General features: G+C 32.5%; 1 protein-coding gene across 1 annotated transcript; it reads right to left on the bottom strand.

Moving 5' to 3' along the window:
- Positions 1-8,551: 8,551 nt before the first annotated feature.
- LOC139498797 (translin-like) lies at positions 8,552-20,139 on the bottom strand. Its single transcript, XM_071287355.1, has 6 exons — positions 19,967-20,139; positions 16,517-16,610; positions 14,548-14,644; positions 11,193-11,308; positions 10,228-10,307; positions 8,552-8,794 (listed from the first exon to the last, which is right to left on the bottom strand). The coding sequence occupies exons 1-6, from the start codon at positions 20,045-20,047 to the stop codon at positions 8,561-8,563; spliced, it is 702 nt and encodes a 233-aa protein (XP_071143456.1). The 5' UTR covers positions 20,048-20,139; the 3' UTR covers positions 8,552-8,560.
- Positions 20,140-20,151: the final 12 nt, after the last annotated feature.

Here is a 20,151-nt window from a genome sequence, read left to right as displayed (position 1 = left end):
AACCGCCAACATGCCGACGAAAGAAAAATAACTCTTGCTCAAATTGGGTCTATTTAAACCTATTGATAGAACAGTTGTGGTTGTTTTCACTATCCTCCCGTTTATTGGTATATTTTCGATACAATCAAACACAAAAACACAAAATTTGTTACAGTGTTTTTGTTGTTGTTGAAAATTTAGATTTTGAGGGATATTCATTCATTTACATATCTTAAATCATTCTTTGATTTAAACTAAAACAATATGTGTAGTGGACAAGTTAATACGTCTGACAAGGAATTTAAATACATTGGCGTCAAACTGTGGCATCATTTTTTTTTTAGTTTATTAGTGTGTTATCATGTTGGGGTATATTTGCTTAATTGGCTTACTGGTAGATTTTTTAAATTTTGACCGTGACCACCTAATAAAAAATGGAACTACCTGAAAACAAAAAACTACCACGGGTTTGAATAATATTTGATGTTTAAGTAGGTACCATAGCATGGATAGCTTGTGTTTTTATTGTATGAATGATTATATTTGAACAATAACTTGTTTAATGATTAGAACCAATAAAAAAAGCAATATGTAGATATAAATTTAGTCATTAGAATAAAGCCTCCGCTCTTTTATGGAATCTTTAATTGTAACCATGGTAACTGTCATTATAAAAAGATAAACTTCATGGTAAAATGTGTGATTGCCAATGAGACAACTGTTCTCCAGCGTCCAAAATACCGTATAGTGGATTATTTTCGCGGGGTGTAAATGTTCGCTTATTTTCGCGCATAAAACAAATTCGCCAAAATAAATTCCGTCAATTAAAAACAGCACATTCAAAGGTATTGATAAAAGTTTAGAATCCGCAAAAAATATTTCGTATACCTTATTCAATGAAAATCGCATAACCCGCTATACGGTACTGTGGATCGCTTGGTTTCACATTAAACAACAAATAAAGTCCATGCTTTCAGATCCCGAAATGATTATGGTTATGACACAACAATAAACAGAAAACAATTTTGACGGGGAGCATCGACGACAACCACTGAATTACAGACTGCTGCAATGGCATAGATAAATGTATATAAATATATATATATATACATAAGAGTTCATAAATAGCAACACATGACATACAAATCTATGAGCGTGTGGGTTTATCAGTAGAGATTAATTCAATTACACAAATAAAATTATAGATTGCCTAACAATGTAATTTTAACACACTATTTAGTATGTAAATAATAGAATGTTTAAAATATTTACAAAATGATGAAAATAAACGCAATATTTCGCTAAACAAACTAGCTTTATCAAGCGTCCATCTATCCAGGTGAAATCGGATGTAGATGATAAGAAACTTTTGCAGCTCAATGTACATATGTTGCACTTGAATTTAGCTGCCTTTTAAATAATACAAAATTTGGATGAAGTTCAAGATTATTCACAAAATTGGTGGTTGAAGTTTACAACGTCAATTAGCCAATATTACAGGATAAAAAGGACGGTGCTGTGTATTAAATCATTCTTTATCTTTCCTGTATCTTTTCTCGTCTTTCAGGTTCTAAAGTGTAGAGCTGGTGGATCCAAAAGTTTTCTCTTCTCCTTCTCGCCGTGGTGTCCCACTCGGTGTTGACTTCTATGATTTGGAAAGTAACATTATCAAAAGGATGTTTCTTTGAGCGAAAAAAAATCATCGTTCATGGTACAAAACCAACACAAACTGTCCTCTCACAAGACATCTTCGCTCAAAGAAACATCCTTTTGATAATGTTACTTTCCAAATCATAGAAGTCAACACCGAGTGGGACACCACGGCGAGAAGGAGAAGAGAAAACTTCTGACACTTGAAACTTTTAAAGTGTTGTTTTAATTTTTTATTTTGAAATGTACCGGTGTATCAAAGAACACTACTGTACTGTAGATTCATTACTATCATGATTACGTGTTAGATACAAGTTTTCATGGATTTCATGTGTAAACATGGTAAACATGTAAAGGTAAACCACAAATTTAATTGTTCAACGTAAACATTTTCTATTGGCATATATGCAGACTTCGTAAAAGGTATCAAGAAATCAAATACCCATGAAAATATATTTTTCCATCAATTCCAACGCAAATTAGGGGTTAGACAAAAAGCTATAAGAAATACATCTGATAAAGAAATAATAATAAACAAGAATGTGTCCACAGTACACGGATGCCCCACTCGCACTATCATTTTCTATGTTTAGTGGACCATGAAATTGGAATAAATTCTCTAGCTAATTTGGCATTAAAATTAGAATGATCTTATCAAAGGGAACATGTATACTAAGTTTCAAGTTGATTGGACTTCTACTTTATCAAAAACTACCTTGACCAAAAACTTTAACCTGAAATTTGCACTATCATTATCTATGTTCAGTGAACCGTAAAATTGGGGTCAAAACTATAAATTGGCATTTAAATTAGAAAGATCATATCATAGGGCACATGTATACTAAGTTTCAAGTTTATTGGACTTCAACTTCATCAAAAACTACCTTGACCAAAAACTTTAACCTGAAGCGGGACAGACGGACGAACGAACGGACAAACGAACGAACAGACAGACAGACGGACGGACGAACGGACGCACAGACCAGAAAACATAATGCCCCTCTACTATCGTAGGTGGGGCAAAAAAATCAGTGGGTTTAACTGTGCATATTGCTGTATATTTGTTTACTCGACATTGGCTAGAGATCTCACAAAACGTGGTTTTTTTTTTTGCGCCTGTCCCAGGTCAGTAGCATCTGGCCTTCGTTATTCTTTTAAAATTTTAGTTCATTTATATGTTTTTGAGTTAAGTGTGGTGTCCATTTTCACTGAACTAGTACACATGTTTGGTTAAGGGCCAGCTGGAATCTTCCCGGTGAGAGATTTTCTCACTTTGTTGGCCTTGGCCTGTTTTATGCTCTTTTGTTCAGCTGTTGTCACTTTGAGACATTCCCCATTTCCTGTCTCAATTTTATTCTAAGGTCAATTTTGCCTGTCACTGGCGGTTATAATTGCATCTTTATTTTTTGTAAATTTATGAAATATTTCACAGCAAAAACCTTTAAATAAATGAGTCTATATGACACAATTCCACATGGACATTTCATTTCTTTCCGAATGGATTAAGGCTGTGAGGTCGTTGATACAAATCCGAATTTTTAAAGACCCAAATGTTGCAAAACACTTGTCCTACCTCCATGACAAATATGTTGTTGTCCTCGCAGATAAAACCCCAAACAACATCGTTTTTGTGTGTAAATATCATTACATAAACTGCTTGATAATGAATTAGGTATTGACAATTATCTTGGAAACTCAACATATACCCTCACGACACTTACCAAAGAGGAAATCCTGGATAATCATAGGTCTGTTCTATGTTCCTTTGGAATTACAACCAAAGATGAAGAACTGGATCTTCCATCAATGTATTGGATACCTAAACTACATAAGTGTCATTACAAACAACGGTATATTGCTGGGTCTTTCAAGTGCTCCACGAAACATCTTTCTAAGTTATTAACATATATTTTATCAGCAATCAAAGCCGGGCTTCAAAGTTATTGTGAAACTGCCTATTCTAGAGGTGGCGTGAATCAGATGTAGATACTAAAAAATTCCAAAGATCTTTTAGAGTACATACAATCTAAGACTCTCTCATCTTGCAATAGTATTAAAACATTTGATTTTTCTACACTTTACACAAGTATTCCCCATTCTAAACTAAAAGACAAATTGAAAGAGTTGGTATTACTTTGTTTTATTAAAAAAAAATGGCGAACGTACATACAAGTATCTTGTCTTTGGGAGGGACAAATCCTACTTTGTAAAGAATCACTCTGATTCAAACAAAAAATTCTCTGAAACTGACATTATCAAGATGCTTGATTTCTTGATTGACAACATATTTGTTACGTTTGGAGGACGTGTTTTTCAACAGACTGTCGGAATTCCAATGGGAACCAATTGTGCCCCTCTTCTTGCCGACTTGTTTCTTTATTACTATGAGGCTGACTTCATACAGGAACTTCTTATGAAGAAAGATAAGAAGTTAGCAATATCCTTTAACTTTACGTTCCGCTATATAGATGATGTTCTCTCACTAAATAATACAAAATTTGGTGACTATGTTGAACGAATCTATCCCATCGAACTAGAGATAAAGGATACTACAGATACAGTTAAGTCTGCCTCATATCTTGACTTACCTCTAGAAATTGACAATGAGGGTCATTATGACAAAAGAGATGATTTCAGCTTCCCAATATGAAGTTTCCATTTCATGTGGCATCATTCCAGCAGCGCCTGCATACAGAGTATATATCTCCCAATTGATACGATATTCCCTATCATGATTTCCTTGATAGAGGATTACTGCTCACAAGGAAGCTATTAAACTAAGAGTTCGAAATGGTGAAGTTGAATTCATCCCTTCGTAAATTTTACGGACGCCATCAAGAGTTGGTTGACCGTTATGGAAGAACCGTTTCACAGATGATATCGGATATGTCCCTTATGTCGTAACTACAGTATCCTTCCCTTTTCACGAATGTGACCTACGGAATAAGACTATTTACCGGATTTGTAATAACATAAGCAACAGGACAGATGCTACATGTGGAGCAGGATCTGCTTACCCTTCTGGAGCACCTGAGATCACCCCCAGTTTTTTGTGGGGTTAGTGTTGCTTAGTCTTAGTTTTCTATTTTGTGTCTCTGTACTATTAGTTGTCTGTTTGTCTTTTTATTTTTAGCCATGGCGTTGTCAGTTTATTTTCCATCTATGAGTTTGACTGTCCCTCTTGTATATTTCATTCCTCTTCAGTCAATGGTGAAAACACAAAATAATGAACATGTGTACTAAGTTTAATTACAAGAGTTCTTATGACCTTTGTTAGTCTTGTATTATTTTTAATTTTTGTTTCTTGTGTACAATTTGGAGTTTAGTATGGCGTTCATTATCACTGAACTAGAATATATATTTCATTTATGGCAGTGGCTATTTGACCGTCACCGGCAAAATAGCAAATTTGCTATTTAGCCGGCTCTGATTAAATCATATCTAATTGGAATTAAAATTTAAGAATAATAATTGAATATCAAAATTTTCTATTTAAAAACTTTTGTTACTGTTGCTCATATTCTTGTCTAAAAAAAAGTAAAAAAACTGTGTACACATCGAAAATTTGACAAAAATATAAATTTGGTGAATCTATTATGAATAGAGGTGAAGTAATAAGATAAATTAAAAAGTAAAATACAAATATGATAATAGTCACTTTGTAGCTATACTACATTCCGGAAACTAGTATACTCTTTTCATTTACGGAACCAGCATTGTTATTGTGTTGCCGATGCAATCGCAGAATGGTCTTTCAAATATACAATTATAATCAAGCGATTATCTGGCTTGGTCTTTTTAAAGTCTCTGTACTATTAGTTGTCTGTTTGTCTTTTTATTTTTAGCCATGGCGTTGTCAGTTTATTTTCCATCTATGAGTTTGACTGTCCTTCTTGTATATTTCATTCCTCTTCAGTCAATGGTGAAAACACAAAATAATGAACATGTGTACTAAGTTTAATTACAAGAGTTCTTATGACCTTTGTTAGTCTTGTATTATTTTTAATTTTTGTTTCTTGTGTACAATTTGGAGTTTAGTATGGCGTTCATTATCACTGAACTAGAATATATATTTCATTTATGGCAGTGGCTATTTGACCGTCACCGGCAAAATAGCAAATTTGCTATTTAGCCGGCTCTGATTAAATCATATCTAATTGGAATTAAAATTTAAGAATAATAATTGAATATCAAAATTTTCTATTTAAAAACTTTTGTTACTGTTGCTCATATTCTTGTCTAAAAAAAAGTAAAAAAACTGTGTACACATCGAAAATTTGACAAAAATATAAATTTGGTGAATCTATTATGAATAGAGGTGAAGTAATAAGATAAATTAAAAAGTAAAATACAAATATGATAATAGTCACTTTGTAGCTACACTACATTCCGGAAACTAGTATACTCTTTTAATTTACGGAACCAGCATTGTTATTGTGTTGCCGATGCAATCGCAGAATGGTCTTTCAAATATACAATTATAATCAAGCGATTATCTGGCTTGGTCTTTTAAACGAAAACCGTGAAAAAATAAAAATTTCATCAGGCACATTTTTTTTCAGTATAAGAAGGAATTGTTCCTTGATTTTTACAAGGATTTGTATAGTGTTACTATACAAATCCTTGATATTTGAGAATGAAAAGGTGAAAAAAAGACTAAAACAAAGAGAAGTGAAATTGTATTTATTTATGTATTTTCTCATTTTGAAAAATAGCATGTAAGTTGCACAGATGCTGCTCCTTATTCTCCAATCTAGCTCCGTCAACCCAATACACATTAGAAGTTTGTTTTTCTCTAATTTTTTTTTCTTCAAATTATTATATGATTTTTATCATATAATATATTTTTTCCCACTATTAACACCAGAGCTTCCAGGGGCCTTGAGGGCCCCAAGACCCCTCGCCATATGACTTACCCCCGGCTTTGAGTACACATCATTTTGGCCTAGCTTCACCCCTGGCTGTTTAGAGCGTATATAAAGAGGAGAAAAAGAACCCTATATACATATGTAACATATGCACACAAGATATAGATTCAACGGAAGCCAGTGTAATGTGTAGTTCCTGTTTTGAGTGGCACTAACATTTATCTTGTGCTAGGCAAAGAATTGGTTTTGTAACAATTGCAAATGTTAAATCATGTGTCCGTTTGAAATTCATAGCAAACAACTATTAATATTGTCTGTCATATCTGTTTTATGATGTAGTTTAAATTTGCATAACATTATTTTTTATCACTGGCAGAATATTTAAACCATAGATTTTACACAGATTTAAATTTGAAAATCAACATAAATATTTTAGAAAAAATATATTTAATAATGTATTTACAAATGTGTTTTCATGCTTTTGATTAATATTATAAAGTTATAATGACTATCTATTTATGAAAATCTTTTATTTTTTATTGTACTGTATTTTTAATGCTTGATATTGTGATAAAATGATTTTAAATTATTATTAAGCTTTTTTTTTTCTACTAATCAAATCAATGAACAGTTTATTTAGTGCCGGCTAAATAGCAAATTTCCTATTTAGCCGGTGCCGGTCAAATAGCAAATTTGCTATTTTGCCGGTGTCGGTCAAATAGCCACTGCCTTCATTTATTTGTTATGGGGCCAGCTGAAGGACGCCTCCAGGTGTTTCTCGCTGCATTGAAGACCTGCTGGTGACCTTCTGCTGTTGTCTGTTCCATGCATGTTATCTATTTGACACATTCCCTATTTCCATTCTCAATTTTTATTATGACTTAAAACAATTAATGATCATCTACTGTAACCAAAACTTTTACCTAAGAGGCTATAAAGAATATATTGAATTTCAAATATCAAATTTTCATTTTCTGTAAACTGTGAAATAGGGTTTAAACCAAAATTTAAATATAGTTTAAAGTTAACAGCAAAATGCACATGTGTACACAGTTCAAAGTTCATGTGACTTCAAATCCATGGTAAACTACCTTAGTAAAAAAATTTAACATGACATTTCTATGTTGTGATATACAATCAGGTTAGGGTAAAGGTTGGTGCCTGATAAAATTTTAAACCTACTGCATTTATTTGCACCTGTCCTAAGTCAGGAATCTGTTTTAAGTGGTTGTCGTTTGTTTGTGGTTCATCAGTGTTTCTCATTTTTTGTTTTTTATATAGATTACATAATTGGTTTTCCAGTTTTAATGGTTTTACACACGTCATATTTGGGGCCGTTTATAGCTTGCTGTTAGGTGTGAGCCAAGGCTCCTTGTTGAAGACTGCCCTTTGAACTATAATACTCGTCATCTAGGCTCCGTGTTGAAGGCTGAACTTTGACCTATAATGGTTTTCTTTTCACAATAATGAAACAAATTGTTATTTGGATGAAGAGTTGTCTCGTTGGCACTCATACCACATCTTCTTATATTTAATGATTTCACAACATCACATTAACATATAACATGCAATCAGGGTAATACCCATAATTTGGTATACATGTATACTATAAATTTAGAAATTATTTCAGCATTTACTTTTGCGATTTTTGAAGAAAAGACAAAAATATGTGTTTATTATTGAAAGTTCAGGAAAATCTGCATACAGATATATGTTTAAGATATCAGAATGCACATTCTTTTTTGTGTGTGTGCACATTCGTATTAATGCGATGCTGACCAAGTTGCATTATTCCCATTCATATAAACCTTGTTATAATTTCTGAATTTACATTTGTTTTTTTAAAAGGATCACATCATGATTAACACATTTACCTAGTTTAAACCCCAAATTTATGGAAACTACAGTAACGAAAACTTAACCTGAAATAAAGCAGACAAACCAGCAAAAGAACACAGCAATGCACTAATCAAAAAGTATATATGCAATCCCTAAAACTACTACAGACACTGCCTGAAAATTAGAAAATACAAAAACAAAAGGAAAGTTGAGTAATAAATGATTTATTTGGACTCTTGTTCCATTTGTTCTGCAGGTTTTAATCCTCTGATTGTCAAATCATAAACTACTTCCTCCACTTTCTTGAGGTCATATTTTAGGACATCAAATCTTTTCCGTAGAGAGTCATTCTTCAAATTCAGTAATCTGAATCCAGCATCTAACTCTGCTATGAATTTTGCTATTCGCAATGGCCGCCCATAATCTCCTGCGGTTACTGAATTTACAGCAAGTCGAGACTGAAAATATATAAAGATATTTAAAGTATCTAACATGTCTAATCTCATACCTTATTTCATGCATTCTAAATTTATGACAACACAATCAACCTTGTTTAAGTCATTCTTTGGTCCAGTCGACTCTTCACCTTTGACATAATATATTTAAATGAAATAGGGTAATACCCATAAAATTCCTTTCTGCACGTCAGAGATTTAGGCAGTCAGTATATAAGGAAGTTTCGAAGATACAAGATAGTAAGAACTATGTTAGTTGATATACTATTCCCCAACCTCCCATCCCATTTACGCATATCATATGTAACTTTATCGTTTGTTATTGACTTGTGTGTATTGTTAAAATTGATTCATTATGTATGCCTTATTGTGTATATTTATGTTTAACATGTTTTTTTCTATGGTTGGGTTGTTGTCTCTTTGGCACATTCCCCATTTCCATTTTCAATTTTATCAATTAAATGCGATCTTGTAGCGAACACACAACCCTATACTGTGTTTGGTTTTTTACGATATCTAGTTAAAAAAACTTTGTTGCGTAGACATGGTGAAACGAGGGAGTAAATAATGTAAATGCTATTGTTGAACAACCAACACCAATCAATCAATCCTCAATTAGGTTAGGGCAGCATGGAGTGATCACCAACATGTTTCACCCCACCACATTCTATATGTGGCTGTTCAAATGTAAAGTTTGGCCTGAAATTTAATGGACTGGCCTTTGATTGCTATCTGTTATAATTGTTTTTCATATATAGTTCATTAAAATCTATTAACTACAATTAAAAGTGTTTTCAAAAATTCATAAAATTTTAGCTCTATGTTGAGGGAATACTTTTACCCATAATTGTTAACTTTTTATACATTATGACTTGGATGGAGAGTTGTCTTGTTGGCACTCATACCACATCTTCTTATTTATATACTGATTGATTGTTGATGTTTTAACACCTCTTTTAATCGCCACTTTTGGGCTATTTTGTCAAGATAGGAAAACTGACAATGCTAGTCAATTAAAAATTGGAGCTGAGTGCACCAGACCGGGCAGGGTTCAAACCCACAACCTCAGTGTTGACTGGCTAGTGATAACAGTCGTAGAACTACTTAGACCACTTGGCCACAGAGGCCCTTTATTTATAAATACTTATGTGCCTTAAAATTGACAAAAATAGATCTCAGAATTATCTGAATGTTGCACGCAAAATGTTTGAACACTTCTGAATTTAGGGTCATCCAAAATTTATTAATTTGATATTGTGAATATGTTTTAAGAATGACCATCAACTCAACATTTTTAAGTGTTTTTTCACCATTTGGTTAAGGGGGGAAATTGTTTTAACTTTAAATAATGATACAACAAATACAATAATATTTGATATCACACTTAATTCTGTTGTAATACATGTATCTTGTAATTATCTACTTTTTAAACTCACCAGTTCACTGGCTAACTGTAACAACCCATGCAGATAGTCATCTAGGTCCATGTGAAACCCTTCTTCTCTGTTAGTATATACTGTAATAAATTAATAAATGTAGTGCATTACCACACTAAGTATACCTGTAAGAGTCACGCATACAGTACTAAGGGGTGAAATGATTCACTGAAAAATCCATGAACTGCAATACTAATTCCATTTTCAATTTAATAAATTCTGTGTGTTAAACATGTAATTTTCTATTAGTTAATCAAAGCCATGTGTTACAAATTGTTTCAAAGTAAATGTCTCTTTGAAAATGGTTGGCATGGTTGTTAAAAATAAATATCTTCATGAGTTTTAGCCATTCAGTGTTTACTGAACAAAAACACAAAAGGTAGTTTGCTTCAAGGTTGGGTTTATACTGCTTAATGTATTGCATTGACATTTCTCTGATTCCTTTCCGGTTTACCCTGACCTGTTGATTATTTTTATTTAGAAATTTTCATTGAGACACCATGAAAAAAGATGACCATACCTGATGGAGTCACATAGAAAGAACACATCTTTTTTCTAAATCAATCGAAAAGAAGAATTAATTTTGTTTGTATATTGTCTAAAAATCAGAAGCAGATATTACCCCCAAATTTTGTGCAATGCAATATGTATCCACTTTCGACAGTTACATTCTTAATATTTTAAATGATCTGCTAGCCTTACTTTTGAATTTGAAATTTAAATGTCTCGAGTGGATAAATATATTATCACTTTGATGCAGTGGTAGAATCTATGTGTATCATATCATCCCCCTTGTATCGTGGTATATGTTTTGTATCATCAGGTAGGTGTATTGTTACCATTGTTACAGCCCTAATAAGTAATAATTCAGGCAATTAGGCCACACTTAAAAACACTTTGGTTTGCCCAACATCGAGACTGTGGGTAGAAAGGACAGCACTTTTTGTCCAAATGAATCAAGTTACCTCCAATCATTTTAGCCGCCTCCTCTCTAGTATTCAGTTCTTCTTTCTCTAGGTATTTAATGAATGCTGTCAGGAAACTTAACTTTTGCATTACCGTCTTCCAATGATCATGAAATCTGGACCAAAAAATCAATCATAATATTTTCATTTAACTTGTGAAAGATTTAAATGTTTAAGAAATAATTCATGGGGGCTTGTATATATCGTGATTTAACTACGGGTTGGCCCTTTATGACAAATATTTTTCCCCGAGTGATAGAGAGGGGTAAAATATCGGCATAAAGGGACAACTCGTGGTAAAATCTGGATATATTCAAGCCCCCATGAATTATTTCGATTCTAATAGGACAAATACAGCAATTCTTTGGATCGAATATTTGCTGTTCCTATAAATAAACGCATTATTAAATTGGCGTAAAAGAATGGAGCTAACAGAATTAGTGACATGCTTAAACTATTTACAATAGCGTATTTAGATTGGTTTAAATGATAATTTACTTATATGTCTTATATGTTATGGCTTACAAGGTATATAACATTTTAGCATTGTTTGTTTACGTTTCCTTGTTGTGATGATTTTCGGTTTCACAAGCGTGTATTTCCCCGTAAAATGCTTATATTCTTAAGTCATCGTTCTATGAAGTCGGAAAGCTCATTCATAAAAAAAAGCAACATATGAGGTGGGAGTACGATCGGAACAGCCCAGGTAGTATATTCATATTTTACCACGGGTGTGTACTCAAAGCGTTTGAAGGATGTCATGTTAGAATATTTAATAATCGAAAGGATGAGGGTTTCTAGAATTTGAAATATTATGTTAAAAAATAAGAATTTAATAACAATTAGTTTATTTACATAATTATTTTTTATTATGTATATTACTTTCCTTTCATTTCACAATTTTCATTTATCAATTTGATTCCATAATTCCAGTTTCAAATTCTTCCATGAAACACAAATATTGCTAGTTTCCCAATATTTCAAGCTGCCATATGTCCAACTATTGCAAGCTAATACATGCAACACAAGAGAGGCAAATTTTGAAAAATTTTCCCATGATCCTTTAACATGTTTAAACAAAGCATTATGTGTATTAAGATTTGAGCCTTTCAAAAAGGTTTACGCCAGTAGAAAATTTTAAAGCTTGCATGCTTATTCCATTTTACCCCAGGTTTACCACTATATCTACGCCCAGAAATGATACAAATTTATCTTTCCTACTCCATAACACCTGGATCTTGACTGGTTACTGTCACTTACGCCCAGTTTATAATTTCATACAGGCTGAGTACGCAAATAAATAAATCCACAGTAAAATTTTCTATTGCCGCCAGTGGTATATTGACTTAAAAAATTTATACAGAGTTTTTTTTGTGTTATTAGGTTGCTATCTCACTGATGTATACCAGTCAGGGAACTTATTGAAATAAGTGATTTTTAGACCACTTATTTAAGTAGCAAATTTGAAATTTTGTCATAAATTGTGAATTTGTAGGTTTAGATAATATCTTTTCACTAGTAAAATGGAAAAAAAATGAACTTTTTGCTTCTTTAAGTAGCAAGGTTTATGCCTTTGATGCTATCATTTAGCTGTAAATTCTATTTTATTGAAAAAAATGCTATAATAATGGCTTAAGTTAATGAACTGATACTTTTTTAAAAGATTTTTCCCAGCAGTGGGAGTATTTTTCCTGTAAAGTTCAAGGTTTCATCTTTCAGATTATGTAATACAAGAGGCTGTCACAACGACAGCAAACCGGATTTATTAACATTTATTTGTGTCCTGGCAATATCACAAGAACCATTACTGATGAATGGTGAAAGTGAAAATCGTCAATATCAAATGAATGGAAACGCCATTTTACGATCTTTCAAGAACCATAACTCCTGAATGGTAAATGTCAAATTCGTCATAATAGAACTTGACCTTTATTTTGTCATCAGTAACAACATATTAAAATTTCAAGAGCTTTGGTTGAATGGTTCATGAGAAAATGCACGGACACGACGAGAAACACCATTTTTCAATCTTTCAAGAACTATAACTCCTGAACGGTAAAATTCAAAATCGTCATTATTGAACTTGACCTCCATTTTGTCATCAGTAACATCATATTAAAATTTCGGAAGCTTTGGTAGAACAGTTCATGCATAAATGCACGAACACGACTGGAAACTCCATATTTTAATCTTTCAAGAACCATAACTCCTGAACGGTAAAAGTCAAAATTGTCATTATTGAACTTGACCTCCATTCTGTCATCAGTAACAACATATTAAAATTTGGGAAGCTTTGGTAGAACAGTTCATGCGTAAATGCACGGACACGACTGGAAACTCCATTTTTCAATCTTTCAAGAACCATAACTCCTGAACGGTAAAAGTCAAAATCGCCATTATTGAACTTGACCTTTGTATAGTTGTCAGTAATAACATATTAAAATTTTAAAAGCTTTGGTTGAACGGTTCATGAGTTAATGCACGGACAACATTTGATTGCCGCCCGCCCCCCACCGTACATCCCCAAATCAATAACCGACATTTTTGTCTAAAAAATCCGGTTAAAAATTCTACTGTTCGCGATCAAAATTTCACTGTTCGGGGGGGGGGTTGAAATAAGTGGGGGTTATTAGAATAATGATACTTAAAGAAGTGATTTTTTGGAAGGAGATTGAGATATGATACTTAAACAAGTGATTTTTATGTCATTATCCTAGATTCAGTACAAGGTCATCACCTGACATAACCTGTTCATCCTAGACAACACAGATTGATAATTTTAGCAACATAATTAGTCCCTGGATCATTAGTATTCTATATTTAAAACTATTGTACTACTTAAATAGGTGATTATTATAGAAAGACAACCTGTATGAACATAATGTTACTTGAATCAGTGATTCAGCAATGTTATGTTTAGAAAATCACTCATTTAAGTAAGTCCCCTGACTGTATACCTACACTACTCGGTTTTGAGTTAAGTGGGGTTAGCGTTGATTAGTCTTTAGTTTTCCTTATGTTGTTTTTTGTGTAATGTTTATCGTTTTTTTTTCCTTTTTTTTTTGCAATGGCATTGTCTTTTGTTTTTTTCGATTAATGAGTTTGAATAAACCTTTTGGTATCTTTACCTCTATTGTTAGCCCAAATAATAATGATGTCTTGAAAGGCTATTACAAATACTTTTTTGCATTGATGCCTTATAGCGTAGTCCAAAAAACAAAAAGTATAATAATAAATAGCCTTTCAAGACGTCATAATTTTTTGCACTACTCTGTTTTATATTTATCATGTTTATGTTAACCATGTTAACCCATTTCAAATATTTTCAACAAACTAAGAATTCATTACTGATCACCTGTAGTATTGATTAGGAGGAATAATGGACGCCAATTTTTTCATGTCTTCTGCAATTGTCGTAAATTCTGGCTTCATTCTTGCACATAATGCAGGTGCTGAAATAAATTTAAAAAGGTTAAAGGGCATAAAAGAATAATTTTAAATGCATTTTTTATTATAACAAATTATCTTCCTATAAGTAAATTAATAAGGTGGCTGGCATACACAATCCATGCCTTTGTTTTTATGTATACTGACTGTAGTAGGAGCTTATTATTTTATTCAAGTCGGTAATTATCAGGGTAAACATGGTAAACATGGTAAAGTTATTAAAGTTTTTGCTAAAGAAAAATCACCAAAAAGGTACATGTATGTAAATTTTGAAATGATAATTGTATTCCAAATAACTATTATGGCTCCTATTAATTAATTCCACGAACAAGGAAATATGGTAATGTAAGAACAGCATAATACAAGAGGCTGTCACAACGACAGCAAACCGGATTTATTAATATTTATTTGTGTCCTGGCAATATCACAAGAACCATTACTGATGAATGGTGAAAGTGAAAATCGTCAATACCAAATTTGACCTCCATTTTGTCATCAGTATCAACATCTTAAAATTTGAAAAGCTTAGATTGAATGGTTCATGAGTAAATGCAACAACGTGAATGGAAACGCCATTTCACAATCTTTCAAGAACCACAACTCCTGAACGGTAAAAGTCAAAATCATCATTATTGAACTTGACCTCTAATTTGCCATCAGTAACAACATATAAAAATTTCAAAAGCTTTGGTTGAATGGTTCATGAGAAAATGCACGGACACGACTGGAAACACCATTTTTCAATCTTTCAAGAACCATAACTCCTGAACGGTAAAAGTCAAAATCGTCATTATTGAACTTGACTTCTATTTTGTCATCAGTAACAACATATTAAAATTTGGGAAGCTTTGGTAAAACAGTTCATGCGTAAATGCATGGACACGACTGGAAACACCATTTTTCAATCTTTCAAGAACCATAACTCCTGAACGGTTAAAGTCAAAATCGTCATTATTGAACTTGACCTCCATTTTGTCATCAGTAACAACATATTAAAATTTGGGAAGCTTAGGTAGAACAGTTCATGCGTAAATGCACGGACACGACTGGAAACTCCATTTTTCAATCTTTCAAGAACCATAACTCCTGAACGGTAAAAGTCAAAATCGCCATTATTGAACTTGACCTCCATTTTGTCATCAGTAACAACATATTAAAATTTGGGAAGCTTAGGTAGAACAGTTTATGCGTAAATGCACGAAAACGACTGGAAACTCCATTTTTCAATCTTTCAAGAACCATAACTCCTGAACGGTAAAAGTCAAAATTGCCATTATTGAACTTGACCTTCATTTAGTTGTCAGTAACAACATATTAAAATTTTAAAAGCTTTGGTTGAACGGTTCATGAGTTAATGCACGGACAACATTTGATTGCCGCCCGCCCGCCCGACCGACCGCCCGCCCAACCGCCCGCCCGACCGCCCGCCCGACCGCCCGCCCGCCGTACATCCCCAAATCAATAACCGACATTTTTGTCACAAAAATCCGGTTAAAAATGTGTCCTTAGAATAAGGCTTAGATGGTGTCTGATAGAAAAATATTCTTGTTTTATTAATATTTCAATCCTCAAGTCTAAACATCATGAACATGTTGAATATATATCTTTATTTTTATCATGTTTATTTCAATTCTAGTTGCTTTTTTCTAAAATTTCAATTTACTGCCTAACCAAAATTTTGAGATGTACATGTATACAATCATATCAGTCATTTTTGAAATCTAATGAACAACTTACTGTTTTTGATATTTTGTATCTGTTGAACAACTTACTGTTTTTGATATTATGTATCTGATGAACAACTTACTGTTTTTGATATTTTGTATCTGTTGAACAACTTACTGTTTTTGATATTATGTATCTGATGAACAACTTACTGTTTTTGATATTTTGTATCTGATGAACTTGCTGTAGTTGTGTATGGATTTCTCTAGATTTCTGTTCTATGTCTCGAACACACACTCGGATTTGCTGTAAAACATGTAAATAAAATAAGCCATATGCCCATAGTCATGATAGTACATGTAGTATTGCCAACTATAAACAGGCCACACTCAAAAATATTTTGGTTTGCCCAAACCCTACCCAAAGGTTGAGACAGTGGGTAGGTAGGTAGGTATTTTATTTTTATTTTTTCAAAAAAAGAAATTGAAGTATCAGATGTTTATTAGTCTTCATGCCTATTTGATTAAAAAAAACTCCTTCAAATCAGGACAATAAAAGAATTTGAGTAGGCAGCTTTTTTCTGAGTAGGTAGCGTTTGGGCAAACAAACCTATTATTTATTTTGGCCACATTTAAAAAGATAATCAAAGGATAATAGAGTATCCCTCAATCATGTCAATGCAACAAAATCAATACATGCAGCTAAACACACACAAAAGGCAAAGAAACAGTGCTTTCATTGCTCTGTTCTTATACTCAGAGTCACAGTGAGGCCTTCCAGAATGAGCAACAAATCTGTCACCTATAAAAAATAATTTGGAAACTGGAATGATGAAGAACAAATTAGAAGTGAATTTTGTGCATTAAAGCAATTAATTTTTCATGATTGTGTATGTTATTATCTTGATGTATTTGTATACCGGATGATCCAAGCTTATATATTTGGGACAATTTATATCTGCAATATTTTTTCAATGACGAAATTGAAGAAATAAATGACTCACAAAAATTAGGTTGTATACACTACATGTATGTGATACAGACCTCCTTTGGTACTGATAAAGGGAAGCGTTGAATACTTTAAGATTGCTTTGATTTTGGATTTGTAAAATCAAGAACCTAATTAACATGATAAAGCACCGTTGCACCACTATTCTTCAATTTTAATATTTCAATGACATGAACATGATGAATGAAAAACAGCAAAAAAAATCCATATAATTTTGTTGTATAATTTATAAAATTCTGCAAAACTAGTTGAAAAGTTAACTATAAAAAAGAAGATGCAGAATGATTGCCAATGAGACAACTGTCCACAAGAGACCAAAATGACACAGACATTAACAAGTATAGGTCACTGTACGGCCTTCAACAATGAACAAAGCCCATACCGCATAATCAGCTATAAAAGGCCCAGATAAGACAATGTAAAACAATTCAAACGAGAAAACTAACGGCCTTATTTATATAAAAAAATTAATGAAAAACAAATATGTAACACATAAACAAACGACAACCACTGAATAAATCTATCCACACAATTTTCCTCTAATGATAATCTGTTTCTAGAGTATAATTGTTGTTCATGTTTCAGTAAAATTTATACTAAATTTTAACAACAAAAATATTTTAACTTTAACATGTTTAATGTTCCTAAATGCCTTAGAAAAAACTCACTAAATAAAGAATAAGTGCATACACCCTCTAACATGTCTAATGAGAGATTTTGTAAATTTTGCACAGGAAAAATTGAAAATGAGATACATGACTGGCTATGCATGATTGGTAAACTAAGAGCTGTTATATCTTGGCAAAGATTAGTATATATATATACATAAAGAAAATTATAATATCAATAGAAATAGAGAAAAATTTAACAAAATAACGGTTGTATATTTTCCCTTTGAAACCTGTAAAATACATATATGTTATCACAGTTTTTTGATATTTCAGCCCACAATAACAACATGTAAATGTATGTTATTTTTCTCTAATAACTTATTTAAGTTAGACCCTTGACTGGTTATATGTATATATGATTTTCATGCATTTATCATTATATTCTACTACAATGTATATTAATAATACTGTAATTTTATCAAGTGACCCAACACCTGATAGTTGATTGTGTGGTAGGGGTAAAAACGAGTTTATAATAGTGCAGTGCAAGTGCATGGTGGACACGTCACTCTTCTGTAATAATTTGATTTTTCTTATAGAATGAATTTAAGTAGGCATTTATATTTTTCCGCAAAAAATGATTAAAGTAGAGTTATCATTCCTTATAAAGATTGCAGCGTTCTTGAGATGTTCTTCTGCATGCATGTCATGCATGCACTGTGATCAGGTGATAGATATTAATGATTTTTTACTGATACATGTTATATGTATATATAAATTTAACACAACATTTTAATATTATTAATTGGTATACCTTGATGAAAATCTTGCCAAATGACTTTAACAGTAATTTTTGGAGCATGATGATAAAACCAGAGACATATAATATTATATGTCTCTGATAAAACTATTTTCTTTATGACAATAATTATGATAATAAATCAATTGAATTTGATGAATTAAATCGTAAATAAAAAATAACATTAACAAATAATTATTAGAGACCTCTGACAAATCTAGTTTAGCATACTTTGACAAATCACAAAATTATTTTAACCCATTCAGCGATCATTTGCGATTGGACCCTACATGTAACAATACTGGAAAAGATCGTTTGCACCTGGCATTCCTACCCTCACCTATACTCCTTTCGCTATTTGTCCGCAATTTCTGGGCATCAAAAAAGTTCCTTTAAATTTAAACGTCATTATATGGGGACAAAGTCCCAAATTACGGTAGAAAAATCAATAAAAAAAATAAAAATCATTGAACTAATGAACTCAAAATCGTTAACTTTTTTTTCAGATCTACATCCGTTTCCGGTCTTCTACCGTTTCAGGTCTTGTTTGCATGAGACTTTGAATAAAATGTATATTTATCAACATATCAACAAATATAGGAAGGAACTCAACACCCAATCATTTTTAACAATTGTTTGACATCATGTTTGACAATGTTTGATATGAAAAAAACGTTACCTGGATAACAGCGTTTCTTTGTTTACATTGAATATGACGTCATAACTTAAATAACGTCACAACTAAACCCCTAACAACAGAACCAACATCGGAAACGTTACGGTATTTCCGTTTCTTTTATCAACATGTTTGAATTACAAAAAAAAAATTACAGACCTCGTCCCCATTCACAGGTAATGCCTGCCTCATATTATTGTTTGACACCACAATCGAAAAGTGATTGTTGTATGACATCAAAAGTTCAAGCGGGACAGGTTCTTAGGTCAAGCAGGACATATTTCCAAATACATTAAAATAGTGATCAAGTGTAATATTGGCTTTATCTGATAGTTTATCCATAGTATCATATATATTCAGTCTTTCCTTTTGTAATACACCTTATCGCTATTTGTCCGCCATTGCTGGAAATCACACAGGTTCCCGTAAAATTTTGACGTCATAAAACAAAATGTCTGACGCCACAATGGAAAAGTGATTGTTGTTGACGTCAAAAGTTCAAGCGGACGGGTCAGCCGGGAATAGCGATAAGGTGTATGGGTTCTACAAATATGGTTCCTTTGCATACCTCCCTTAACTCTTGGTCAGCAGTTAAATATTTTTGGAAATCTGAAAACACAGAGGTGATGCCTGCTTCAACGGATGCCATCCTGAAGTTGATACTGTGTTCCACACTTTGAATGCTATATTTTCACATGCAATGTTTGGTAATTGGCTGAGACCAATACGAGTTACTGGCCTTAGATCAATATT

The sequence above is a fragment of the Mytilus edulis genome, chromosome 12 (genome assembly GCF_963676685.1).
Source record: "Mytilus edulis chromosome 12, xbMytEdul2.2, whole genome shotgun sequence".
Classification (NCBI taxonomy): Eukaryota; Metazoa; Mollusca; class Bivalvia; order Mytilida; family Mytilidae; genus Mytilus; species Mytilus edulis.
The sequence above is the reverse complement of the archived record's forward strand: the minus strand, read 5'-3'. Positions and strand labels throughout refer to the sequence as shown.

Excerpts from the sequence above, each read along its gene's own strand:
- LOC139498797 (XM_071287355.1), bottom strand. The coding sequence starts at position 20,047 with ATGGCATCCGTTGAAGCAGGCATCACCTCTGTGTTTTCAGATTTCCAA. Across the intron at positions 11,309-14,547 it reads CCTCCTAATCAATACTACAG|ATTTCATGATCATTGGAAGA; the intron begins GTGATCAGTAAT and ends TTTTTGGTCCAG. Across the intron at positions 10,308-11,192 it reads GGCGGCTAAAATGATTGGAG|TATATACTAACAGAGAAGAA; the intron begins GTAACTTGATTC and ends AATTTATTACAG.